The sequence below is a fragment of the Pan paniscus genome, chromosome 4 (assembly GCF_029289425.2).
Source record: "Pan paniscus chromosome 4, NHGRI_mPanPan1-v2.0_pri, whole genome shotgun sequence".
Taxonomy (NCBI): Eukaryota; Metazoa; Chordata; class Mammalia; order Primates; family Hominidae; genus Pan; species Pan paniscus.
Window position 1 is genome coordinate 174,808,974 of NC_073253.2, and position 12,709 is coordinate 174,821,682.

Below are 12,709 nucleotides of genomic sequence, written 5' to 3' on the forward strand. Positions count from 1 at the left end.
GTTGCTGACTCCCTTGCTGTAGCAAGCTCTGAATACTGTTTCTCATTTGGGTGGTTTTCCTTCATTTCTACGTTTGAGCTACTGTGGCTGAGAACAGAAAGCATCTGCAAAAAATGTTTTATGCTTAATGAAAAGAGTAGAATAAAAATTTCATATATGACATCAGTTAAACTCTGAAAAAAAATACAGAATAAACACCAAAATACTGAGTAATCTGTAGCACTAGGAAAAATTGTTTTTCTACTTTTCTGTATATTTTTCTCCTTTTGGCAATGAACCTGTAATCCTTTAAAAATTCATGTATATAGTTTTTTTTCTTGGAAATTATAAGAATGATTTGATGAGTGGTTTGATGCAACTTATATTACTTGGTAAGCAGTTTTAAAATATTCATGTTTACTTATAAAATTTAAATTTTTTATTTGTATTATCTATATATTATTTAATGTTACTGTTCTGGTTGTTAAACATTTTCAGTTATCTTCCCAGGTTGAATGATTTATGGATTAAAGTACTATTGTACATTTTCGTACATTGTATCACGTGAATAGGCCAGATTCCTCTTTCCTATTCTTTGGTTTAATTTCTTTGGTGTATTCACAAGCTTATACTTCCACATATTAAAAACATTTATCTTACCTCTGTAAAGACAAAAAATGGGGAAAAAAAGCCATTTATCCAAATTCCAAGTTATTCAAATCTAACTGAATATAATCAGTGTAAGACTTAAAATTGCCAAATATGTGGGGTTATTATATCTTAATTATATTAAGGCCAACAACGGTCTTTTTGGTATAAATCATTTGAAATTATTTTATGGTAGTTTGTGTAAATACTAGAAAGGAAATTGAAGCCAGGCATGCTGGTTCATGCCTGTAGTCCCAGCTACTAGGGAGGCTGGGGCAGGAGGATTACTTCAGGCCAAGAGTTTGAGGCTGCCGTGAGCTATGGTCATGCCACAGCACTCCAGTCTGTCTCTAAAACAAACAAACAAGCAGACCGGGCATGGTGGCTCACGCCTGTAATCCCAGCACGTTGGGAGGCCAAGGCGGGTGGATCACGAGGTCAGGAGTTTGAGACCAGCCTGGACAATATGGTGAAACCCCATCTCTAGTAAAAATAGAAAAATTAGCTGGGCGTGGTGGCGCACGCCTGTAGTCCCAGCTGCTTGGGAGGCTGAGGCAGAAGAATTGCTTGAACCCAGGAGGCAGAGGTTGCAGTGAGCTGAGATCACGCCACTGCACTCCATGCTGGGCAACAGAGCAAGACTTGGTCTCAAAAACAAACAAACAAACAAAGCTACTTAATTAAAACAAAAACAGCAGCCACAGAGATATACAATAGTACCTCTGAGTTTCACCTTCTGCAGCTTTAGTTACCCAGAGTCAACAGCCACCTGGAAAAGAGATGAGTACAGTACAAGAAGATATTGTGAGACAGACCACATTTACAACTTTCATTACAGTATAACCGTTACATTTTATTATTAGTTATTGTTGTCAATCTCTTAAGGTGCCTAATTCATAAACTTAATCACAGGTATGTATGCATAGGAAAAAACAGTATGTATAAGGTTTGTTATTATCTGTGGTTTTAGACATCCGCTGGGGGTCTGGTTTTAGATATCCACTGTATCCCCTGTGGATAAGGGGGTAACTGCTGTATCTTTTAGTAGAAGCAAGAGCAGCCCCATGTGGGGGCTAACACTGGACACTGGTCAGTTTCAGCTCCTCATGCAAAGTGAGGGTATCCTTGTGGCTCAGCCCTGGGGCCCCCTGCGGTCACCTTTGGCTCCACAGTCTGGTTCTTGAACCCAAGGGCAGACAGCTTGCTACAGCCCAGGCCTGAGGATGCACTTCCTTCACCAGGACCCACAACCCCTGCCCATGAAGACCTGTGGAGCTCAGGGCATCCCCTGATGCAGGTTGGTCAGGACCTGCCCAGCTTGCACCAGCAGGTTCTGCGTCTCCATCTGACCTGGCAGGCCTTTCACTCTTCCACCCACTGTGGAGGACTAAGTGTCTTGAACTTCCAGAACACAGCCAGGGCCCCATACTTGGCCTGGGGAGAAGTTGGGAGGCCTAAGCAGTGGTTGGGGGCCACAGCAAGGCATTGCACACAGTGGGTTTTATTTCTTTCAGGGATTTATTAAGGCATTGAGCACAGTGTAATTTCTAGCCAAGTGAAATGAATCCAAGGAAATATATCAGGACCTGAGGGATGTGTTTTTAAAGTTACTGGAAAGGATGATGAGCTGAGAGCACGTGTATAGCCACGCCTGTGCGCAGCGCCCACTCTGTGCAATAAACATGTTCTGCCCATGTTCCTCAGTCAGGAGGTTCAGGCTCCCGGAGAGCACCTGAGGGTTCCATCACTTTGGTGCCCAACAAGCACATGCCCCCCAACCTGGTGCCAAGAGGCAGGAATGACCCCCATACCACATAGCTGCAGGAAAGCATCCACGGATGGAGGGACTCGGCTGGCCTGGCCGCAGTGTGGGGCACAGAGGTATGAGGCAAGCAAGGGCAGATCTGAGAGCCTCTAATGCTAGGCAGGTGCAGCTGGTGCGAGGCGGGCTCCCACCAGGTGTAAGGAAGGTGGGAGCCACAGCCTCTTCCTGGGCCCAGAAGCAGCCGGCGCCAGGAGATGCAGGCCCAGGGAATCTGTCTAAGGCAGCTGGGTCTGCACCAGCCTTCTTTCCACTCACAACTCACTGCTCCTGGGAGAGCACGAGGGGGACACCTTTAAAGAGAAACTGATAAGGGAGGAAAGGCAGGAGGAGATGAGGCCAGCCCCACTGATGACACCTCGGGCCAGGCCTCACAGCTGCAGGCATCAGCCGGAAACTCCAGGCTGCTCATGGTCACTGGCGGTGCTGAACTGTCTCTCCACTTTCTTTTGGTCCTTGATCTTGAGTCCAATGTCCACTCTCTTCTCAAAGAAGTTCACCAGCACGGACTCCGTCAGGATGGAGGCCAGGATCTGCTCAAAGGAGATGCACCAGTCGGTGTCGACGGTGCCGCCGATGCGCGCTGTGGGGCTGCAGGCCTCCCCGCCCACCAGCACCGTGTCGTCTGCAAGGTCTTCACATTGCAGGGAGCCCGTGCTGACTACCGAGTATGAGGACATGGACATGTCGTCTTTGGTTTCATCGTCAGACAGCAGCTGGGAGGGTGAGCCCTGTCCCTCGCCGCTGCCCCCCTCCACCACCACCTGGCTCTCCTGTGGGGCTTTTCCGAGGTGTGCGTCTCCGCCTGCTTTGGCTTGGGGGTCTCCTGCAGCTGGGGGCTGAAGCTCCCTGGCTGTGTCCTGATGCAGTTCGGGTGCTGGTGGCTCGTCCTCCTCAGTGGCACAGTCCCTGGGCTTCCTGCCTGTGTGGGCTGAGAACTTCTTCCCCACCTCTCCGATGCGGAGCAGGAGGCTGGCCACGGTGGCGATGGCGTGGTACAGGTCCTGCTCCATGGGGTCTTCACTGAACATGTTGTAAAGCGTCTTGCACAGCTCAATGAACTGCTCCTTTTAGGGAGAAAAACAGAAGAACAGGGAGATGGTAAAAGACCAGTCAGACGGGGTCCATATTAGCCAAACTGATGACAAGCGCCAGCCTAAGGATGTTGGCTGCCGTCTTGCTAATCATCTCCATGAGCCTCATCAGTCCCATCTCACAGATCAGGACACAGGCTCAGAGAGGCCACACAGCTCTTCAAAAGGCTTTCCCCTCCAGCTGCCTTTCTCTTGGCACACAGAGCGTGCTGGTCTGACCTGGGGCCTCCCTGTTTCTAGGTCCATTCTGTTGGCACAGGGAGATGGATTTCTACCACGACTCTAAATCCAGTCAGTACAAGGACTTCGTTGTGTTTTAGAATCACCTTTGGTTTTAATCAGAAGCAGCCTCAACTCAGCCCTTGAATGAAGCTCTTTAGAAGGTGATGGTGAGGAAAGTACAGCCTGGGTCAGCTGGGGAGGGGGATCCTGGGGAGGGGGGTGCTGGGGAGGGTGGGTGCTAGGTCCTGAAGCCACACGTCTAGGCCCCCTGGCCCAAGAATGGGAAGAATCCTCATCGCACGTGGTGCCCACCCTCCAGACCTGCTGGGGGAGTGGTCAGATTGCAGGGTCCCCTACTGGGCACAGCTAGGCCGTGGGTCTGGCCCGAGGGCCATGGTCAGGCTGGTGCTCCAGACTTGCCTTTGGCTCAATGCTTGCAGTTTGGAGCTGGGGTCTCCCATTTTCTGGCTTTGAGACCCTTGGCAAGACACCATGCTTCTGATCTGCGAGACCAGTGAATGAAGAGCGGGTGTGGAGGGTGCATGTGAGCCTGCGTGTGCAGAGCCCTGGGCAGGGCTGAGAGGGTGCAGGGTGTGGAACGCATATCTTGTCAAAGGTAGCCTACAAGCCTCCGGCTCCTGGTTCACAGACACTCACTCAATCTGGAAACATGCCCCTGTACAAGGCCCTGGAGCAACTGGCCTCTTATCTTTCTGGAATCATCGCTGACTGGCAACCAGGACTAACGGGCTCTAGAGGCAGGGAGGAGCCTTCCCACCCACCAGGAGATGCTGCAGTGCAGGTGCGGTGATGTTAGGGCCCAGTCTTGGTCAGAACTCTCCAGAAATGTCTACTTTGGGCTCCAGTGGAGCCTACCTGGTTCATCTTGGGAAGATCCTTAATCGTCTCCTTCTGAGCCTCTTTCTCCTTGGCCCACATTCGAAGGTAGTGCCGATAGTCCGGAGAGCTGGTCCCCTTCTCCTCTGCAGGTTAGCAGGAAAGAGATTAGTCTTTGTCATGTGAGAGGGCTGTGGGCTGACAGCAGGGAGAGGAAGAGTTGGGTGTTTTCTGGCATGGAGTTACCGGGGCCCTATCATAAAACACCCTGGCGTTTGGGAAGGTGGTCATGGGGGAAAAACCCAGAACCGCCACAGGTTTTCCCTAAATTGCTGCAGTGGTTGGACCTAAGCTGATGACAATGATCCACAATGTCTTCTCTCAGATGAGGAGTCACAGGGCAGCTGGAGAGAAGCTGGCAAAAGAGGGCTGGCTGGGTGCCCGTGGGGCTGGTGGAGAGCGTGGAGCCTCCTGTGCATCCCGAGGCCTGCTCCCTGATCGGGGGACGCATCCGCCATCTCCCGGGATAGGGGGCTCCCTGGCAGTGACTGGGGAAAAGACCAGCAAGCAAGGGTGCCTTGACGCTGGGGTCTCTAAGAACAGCGGCAGAGAATGGCCTGTACCTCCTCTCTCCTCACTTCCACTTCCTTCTTGCTCTTCCTGTGGTAGTGCTTCTGGACAAACGCAAAAATAAAAAGAACATGAATAACATTCTGCTGTTGGGACTGCAAGCTCCTGGGGTCCTTGAGAGATGTAGTCTGTGTTTCTGTACAGCCAGCCCCAGGCCAGGCCCTGGGGAGCAGGTCTCCCATGCCACGCCTCCTGCCTGGCCCGCCCAGGCCCGCCCTATGGCACCAGAGCAAAACGGCCTGAGCATTCCCTCACTTGGTCAGGTTAAAATAAAAGCCGCCAAACCCTCAATTCCTTTTTTCAAATGAATACAAGTCTCAACATGCTGGTTTTGACGTGAACAATGATGCGGGCTATAGACCAGTCTGAGGACTAACGAATTCTATAGTTCCTGCTAGAACTCTGGGGAATGTTCCTGCTAGAACTCAGGGGAACCCTAATGACCCCTTCCACCCGCGCCTGCTGTGCCTGTTACTGAGGGGTTGTCTGTGCACAGCTCCTGTGCTTGGCGCAGCGTTTCGGGGAGGACATTTGCCGGAGCTGGCGTGCACTATACTCCCTGCGTGGGAACATGCACCTGGGGAGAGAAGCAGCCGACCAGCTCTCCTGGAGCTGTTCCCCAAAGGCAGTGTGGCTGGTGGGGGCACCTCAGGCAGGTTGGCAGCACCCCAGTTCTGAGCTGCTCTCGCTGGCTGTCTGGTGGCAGTGAAGGGCACACCTCTCTGGGCTCAGGCAACTCACCCTGGAATGGAGGCCCTGCTTCCTGGGGGCCACATGTGGTCTGAGGCCAGGGCTCTGCACCAACATGCCGCTCCCAGAAGCATGCGGGACAAGCCTAGAGTGGCCTGCTGGTTCCATGTACAACAGAAGGTGTACCTGCTTCTGTAGTTTCTGTCCTTGAAATCAAGGTCCTCAAGCTCAAGTCAGCCTCTGCCACTGTCACCAGGACTGCCATGGGCATCTTGGTACACACTATTTTTGGTTCTCTTTTGAGTTGGTTCCTTGGTGTGCATTATCCCCCACGTGAAACCACCAGGTGGCATTATGGTCGGTTTTGCAATTGTGCTGCATGTCACCAGCTCGACTGCCAAAGCCCAGGGCCTAGCATGCTCCCATCACCTGGGATCAGATGCTCCCAACAGGCTTTAAACATAGCACAGGGATGAGTTCTAACAGGCACTCAACATGCGTGTTTTTCCTTAACAAAAAAAGTGACGTGGAACATGAAGATTTTTCCTAGGAAAGCATCCACTATTCTTTCCAGCCCCCACTCAGCCACACTGTGTCTTTCACAAGCTCCAATGACAGCATTTTGTATTTGTTTCCTACTCACAGGAAGACAGAATGTCTCTAACATGTGGCTGTGGAGGCCTTGCCCTGGGCCTGCTTGGCGCCTAGTGTGGGGGCCTTATTTACCGCCCACCTACAGCAGACACGGAGGCAGTGCAGAGGAGTGGCTTGCTTCTGGGTCCTTCTCAGAACTTATGCCCCAGAGGATGAAGTCCCAGAGAGGTCCCTGGGACAAAGAGCTTCCAGGCTTCCTGATAGTGCAGGAAGAGTGTTAGGAGGTACAGGGGGCGCCCCTGCCTTCCAGGGACTGACCTTGAGCCTCCCAGGGCAGGAAAAGATCCAGATCTGAGGCCAGAGGAGATGCTGGAAGGGACAGCAGAGGAGAGGCAGAGGGGCAGAGTGGGGAGGAGCCAAGGTCCAGGAAGACAGAGACACAAGAGAAACAGGAGTGAGGACATCCACAGGGGGCGGCCCCAGCCCCCGCCAGCATGGCAGGGCCCAGCCCGTGGTCCCCTGGGGAGAACCCCATGCGGCCTGCTCCCTGAGCCCAGGTGGGACTGCTGGCCACTGCCCGAGCCCCACAGGAAGGCGGCGGTGGCTGCAGAGTGCTGGCTGGGCATGTCGGGTGTTCCAGTGGCCGCTCACCTTCTGAGGAGCTGTCCTCTGTGAAATAATGGGCCGCCTCCAGGGCTGACTCGGCTTCCTCTGGGCTCAGAGCTGTGCTTGGAGAGAAGGCAGAGTGAGGGCAGGAGGAAACAAGGACATCCTCTCAGAGTAAGTTCCCTCCAGCCCTGGGCAGAGCCTTGCTTTCCCTGCCCACGAGCCTGGCCAGTCCCAGCACCTGCCCATGACAGTGCCCAGTAATAGTTTTGATGGTGATGATTGGTTCTGGTTATTTGTTACTTTCCTCAGCTTTTTTTTTTTTTAATGGACTCTCACTTTATCACCCATGCTGCAGTGCAGTCACATGATCTCAGCTCACTGCAAGCTCTGCCTACCGGGCTACAGTGATTCTCCTGCCTCAGCCTCCCAAAGTGCTGAGATTACAGGCGTGAGCCACCGCACCCAGCCTGGAGTTTTGCTCTTGTTGCCCAGGCTGGAGTTCAATGGCACGATCTCGGCTCACTGCAACCTCCACCTACCGGGTTCAAGTGATTCTCCCGCCTCAGCCTCCCAAGTAGCTGGGACTACAAGCACACACCACCACGCCCAGCTAATTTTTGTATTTTTAGTAGAGACAGGTTTCGTCATGTTGGCCAGGCTGGTCTCCAACTCCTGACCTCAAGTGATCCACCCGCCTGGGCCTCCTACTGCATCCAGCCGCTTTCCTGACTTTGACATTGTGTTTGAAAAGGAAATACATGTCCCAGGTAAAAATCCAATCAACACAATTAGGAGTCCAGTGAATGGCAGCTGCCCGCCTGCCCCAGTGACCATCTGGCCAGTGGGCCCTTTGGGGGCGTTTCATGCTCCTATGGGCGCACAGGAACCAGCCACGCACAGGCAACTTGCTGCTCTCCCTTTGGGTAGCTCAGAGGTCGGGCCGCGTTGTGCGTGCTGGCCGGCCTCATTCAGTGCAGTCTTTGCTGGAGGTCACCAAGCAGTACCCAGGGTTGCGGATCGCATGGTCCTGGGTGAGTGTAGCAGGGCATGGGCCACAGCCCACCAGAGCCCAAGTGTTCTCTGTGTCTGGACAGGACAGGGCAGGGCAGGCTGAGGAGGCTCAGGAGTCTCAGGGTAGCCCTGCATGCTCTCAACCCTGGGACCAGGCCCAGTGGGGTCTGTCCTACCACGGCCTCTCTGGTGAGCCAGCCACAAACGAGAACAGCTGTGTCAAGAGCCTTCAGCTCTGGAGGCACAGAGCAATGGCCTGCCAGCTTTAAAAACCACAGGTCTGGGCCCCATCACAGGCAATCAAGTGAGAATCTCCTCGGGTGAAGCTCAGCCCCAGTATTCTAAACATCCCCGGGGTCGGTTCTGAGGGCAGCTGCTAACCTCAGATGGCAAAGCGACAGCAGGGACCTGGGGCAGGTCCAGCCACAGCAGAGTGCCTGGCCCAGGATTTCCACCTGCCTGCACCTTTGTTTCCTTCTGTGATGAGGGAGATGACCCCTCCTTGGAGCACTGTCCATGCAGCCACTCCTGCTGAGCCCTCCCCCCTGCACAGACAGCCTGTCGCCAGTGCAGCCCCACTAGGCTACAGCACCGAGAGGCCAGAGAGAAGTGGCCCCTCCTCATGGCCATGTGACAGGATTCTCTAGCTGAAACTCTGGGAATAAACCCTTATGAAACTTGACAGATAAATGCAGCAGTTTCGGTTCCAGCCCTGAAGCTCCACTCATGGCCCTCCTAGTGGGTTTTGGGTCCAGCTGCCTCCTCGGTGGGAGTTCTGTACCCAGCAGTGCCCGGTCACCCATGGGATTCTCCTCCACGTCCCTTCCCAGGCCAAGGCCCTGCTCTCAGACCTCTGTGAAGTGCTCAAGCTCCCGCTCCCTCTCCTCCAATGTGAACCTCCAGCCTGCGACGCTGCTGTGCCCCCTCGAGGCCCCACAGTCTCACAGAGGCCTGTCCTCTGCAGCTGAACTTCTGGACAAGTGGGAGACCCTGGCTGGGGAGTGGGCAGGAGGCTCTCACCTGGGGGAAGGTGTAGCTTGTAGAGCACCTTGAGCTTCTCTGTCAGGTCCCCGTGGTACATCCCGCCTGTGGAGAAGGCCAGGGAGGGGGCTGGGTCTGGCAAGATGGCTGCAGAGCCCCTTCCAGGGGGTCCGAGTAGGACCCTCTTCACAGCCTGTGCTGCCCAACTCCCTCCTGGAGAGGTCACAGGGTGAGTCCCAGATCTCCTGTCTCCCTGGCATCCTGCTGGGAAGGCTCAGCCCTTCCCTGGGGCTGGCAGACCAGCTTCTAGCAGCCCCAGACTGCATGAGGGAGGGGAGCGGGTAAGGCTCCTGCTGGACCCCATCTCGGCTCCCGTGGGTAAACTGTTCTTCCCATATCTAGGGCCAGGGGCTCAAGCTGCCCCCTACTTGCTGCAGGGGGAACAGACAGGAGATGCTGGCATTTGGAGGCTTCCTAGGAAAGGGTGAGGGAGGGTCAAGCCCCTGGTAGGCCCTGCAGGCACTCACTCATCCCCGTCACGAACTCCTTGAAGTTGATCAGCAAGTCCTTGTTTTCGTCCAGGAGCCTGAACATGCGCCCTGCCAGCAGAGGTGTGTGGGAGCCGCAGGCCCAGGGTGTCAGGCTGGCAAAGAGTTCCCGGAACTGGCTGGCATCAATCCGGTACTGCTCCAGGTAGGGCAGGCTGGGGTCCCGACGGCCAGCCATTGTGCGGCTGCACCCCCAGTACTGGCTAGCCAGGTGCTTGGCCTGTGGGACACGGTCTGGTGAGACGGTCCAGACGCTAAGCCTGTGGGTCGAGGGGACCCCTAGGCTGGTGGTGTGTCCACCCTCCCCCTCTGTCCAAGCCTGCGGAGCCCTGGGGAGGTAAGCACTGGCCAGACACTGCAGCACCTCCCGAAAGCTCTCAGGTTATCATCAGCCCCTTGTTAACAGATGGGGAGAGGGTTGGCTGAGAGACAGAGTCCTTGGCAGCCTGCAGGGGGCAGAGCTGGTCTGCTGGCCCCAGAGAAGGGCTGAGCCTTCCTGGCAGGGCTCCAGGGAAACAAGAGGCCTGAGGCTTGCTCTCGCTCCTATGACCTCTCTAGGAGGCAGGCAGAGCTGGCTCAACTGTTGTGACGCTAGGGCCACAGCGCAGCAGCCACCTTGAGCACGGAACCTGAGGCAGCTGGAGAGGTGGACGGGAACTGGCAACAACAACAGAAAGGCAGATTCCAACCATTAAGGCTGGGTCTTTTGCTAAAAGCACAAGGGAAAGAAAAATTCTCTTTGCACTGGGATTACTGAGAAGAGAGTATGACCCTGGAGCTGTGATGACAGTCCTGGCACGGTGTAGGAAGAGCAGTGCAGAGGACATCAGAGGTGGGGAAGCCTGATGGCACATTTCAGCACCTGGATCCAGCCATGCCTGAAGCTGTGCATTGCTAGACTTTTCAGTTACAGGGGCAATGTATTCCCTCTTCTGTGTAAGATGACTTGAATGGATTTGCTGCCATTTAAGAGGTCCTGCCTAAACTCCAAGAGGGGTTCGATTCTACCACAGGAGGTTCATGGCAACTGCATCTGAGGATGCACTTAGATCTGTTTCTCTTTTTCTATTCTATTCCCTATTTCTATCTACTTCTAAGAGGATACTCTTAGATCCATTTCTTTTCTGGCAGGAAGCTAGGAAGCTAGGAAGCTAGGAAGGGGTCCTGCCCTGGCTCTGAGCTGTCACCTTAAACACCATGTAAAGGTCCTCCAGCTCTTCAATGGAGAAACCAATGTCCACAGGTATAGCTCGGACCTAGAAGGAAGGAGAAACAGGGTATATAGCTGGATCACAAGCTCCTGGCACAGAAGTACGGCACTCTGTGAGAGCATCCTCGGCAGACAAGGGCAAGGGTGTGAACCGCCCTCTCAGTGGCCCAGCACTCAAGGGCGGACCCTTCAGGAGAGAGCGAGGCCCACAGCCCATCCCTGGCCCCCCACCTACCACTCAGCTCACACTCCGGGCCCCTTCCCAGGATGGGCGTGGGGGAGTCTCTCTCTCACACTCCGGGCCCCTTCCCAGGATGGGCGTGGGGGAGCCTCTCTCTCACAGGCCCCTTCCTAGGATGGGCTTGGGGGAGCCTCTCTCTCATACTCCGGGCCCCTTCCCAGGATGGGCTTGGGGGAGCCTCTCTCTCACACTCCGGGCCCCTTCCCAGGATGGGCGTGGGGGAGCCTCTGTCCTCAACGTGCAGCTGAGATCGCAGGGTGAGGGATACTCATTTGGCTCCCGTCATCTGGATCCCTGCAGAGACCCTGGTGCCAGCTCTGTGGAAGGAGGCTGAGAACCTGCCAGCCAATGCTCCTGTACTTTAATTGGCCGAAGCAGTCAGTCTGTGGTGCTGCGACCCAATGTCCTTACAGTGTCCTACAAGCCTGCAGGAGGGCTGGGAATGTGGAAACAATGGAGGAAGTCCCTGCCTTTGGGGGCAGAGACCACAAACAGGTCTTGCAGCACAGGGTGGCAGGGAGGGCCTGGCCCCTCTAGAGATGAGAACAGCAGCTTGTGGCAGACACATGCCATTTGGGGTGTGTGGAGGGTGGCGGCATGTTGCTACCTGGGAGTGGGGCAGGGAACACATGGGAAGCCAGGCTGGGCGGGCTCGGCCCAGAGGGCTGGGCATGTGGCTTTCAGGGTGGGAGCCATCTGAGAAGCTTCCCGGTGACGCATCCACCAGCAGAGAAAAGTGACTGGAACCTCTCCCCACATTCCCACCTACACCCCTGGATCCCGGTCCCATGAATCCTACCATGATGTACATACCAAAGCAGTGTAGGAGACTGGGTGCGGTGGAGCCCTGTACCCACCCTGCTCTGTGGGGAAGGCACTGCTGCCCCCCCAGCCCAGCCCCCGCCCAGCCCTGCTGGCACCCATACCACACTCCTCTTGGCCGTGTCCTCCAAGGACTGGATCACTTTCAGCCTCTGTTTAAACCGCATCTGCTCAATGTCTTCGGCCCTCAGGCTGCTGAATTTCTATAGGGAGAGGTGACTTGGTGAGATCAAGCCAACTGCAGGGCAGAGGACCACCACCTGCCCATAGCCACCCCAACCCACACGCCAGATGGAGCGGCCTGGCCAAAATGGCCCCACTGGGTGCTGACCTCATAGGACACTTTCAGGAGCTCAAAGATGTCCACCTCTGCAGGGGGGTCATCGCCGCTGCTCAGCAAGGCACGGAGGTGCGGGATAGGAGGAGAGACACTCTGCTTGTTGACCACATTATCCAGGTATCTACAAAGGACAGAGGACAACAGTCCAGACCACGCCCAGGCAGAGGGAGCCTCCTTCCCACAGCTCGGTGATGCGGAGGGACCCAATCTTTACGCAGACTCCTAACAAGGAGTGTGCAGAGGACTGGGCACCCTGCAGGAGGGCAGAGGTGTGCCCTGGCAGCGCCCCCAGCAAGTTGGGGAGCCCTCTACAGGGCAGTGCCCCCGACAAGGCCTGAGCACTAACCCTGAGGACGCTGGGCTGTTTTCTTAGTCAGTGGGGGGTCCCTTGGGCAGGAACGCCTTATAACCCCAGACCCTACCCAGTTGGA

The 12,709-nt window shown here is 55.0% G+C and overlaps 1 protein-coding gene across 4 annotated transcripts in view; it reads right to left on the minus strand.

The window, feature by feature from the left end:
* Positions 1 to 1,459: 1,459 nt before the first annotated feature.
* The window catches only part of TBC1D9B (TBC1 domain family member 9B), a 46,399-nt gene continuing 35,149 nt past the window's right edge, over positions 1,460 to 12,709 (minus strand). For 2 of the 4 annotated variants that reach the window (XM_034961213.3, XM_063604339.1), the window contains exons 13-22: positions 12,270 to 12,399; positions 12,043 to 12,141; positions 10,853 to 10,921; positions 9,645 to 9,885; positions 9,157 to 9,222; positions 7,168 to 7,239; positions 6,835 to 6,885; positions 5,226 to 5,276; positions 4,642 to 4,748; positions 1,460 to 3,516 (exon numbers count right to left, since the gene is read on the minus strand). In XM_034961213.3, the coding sequence (XP_034817104.1) occupies positions 2,836 to 3,516; positions 4,642 to 4,748; positions 5,226 to 5,276; positions 6,835 to 6,885; positions 7,168 to 7,239; positions 9,157 to 9,222; positions 9,645 to 9,885; positions 10,853 to 10,921; positions 12,043 to 12,141; positions 12,270 to 12,399 (1,567 nt within the window). In that variant the 3' untranslated portion in view covers positions 1,460 to 2,835. The remainder of the gene's footprint in view (positions 3,517 to 4,641; positions 4,749 to 5,225; positions 5,277 to 6,834; positions 6,886 to 7,167; positions 7,240 to 9,156; positions 9,223 to 9,644; positions 9,886 to 10,852; positions 10,922 to 12,042; positions 12,142 to 12,269; positions 12,400 to 12,709) is intronic. The other 2 variants (XM_034961214.3, XM_055112904.2) reach the window with 1 other exon arrangement.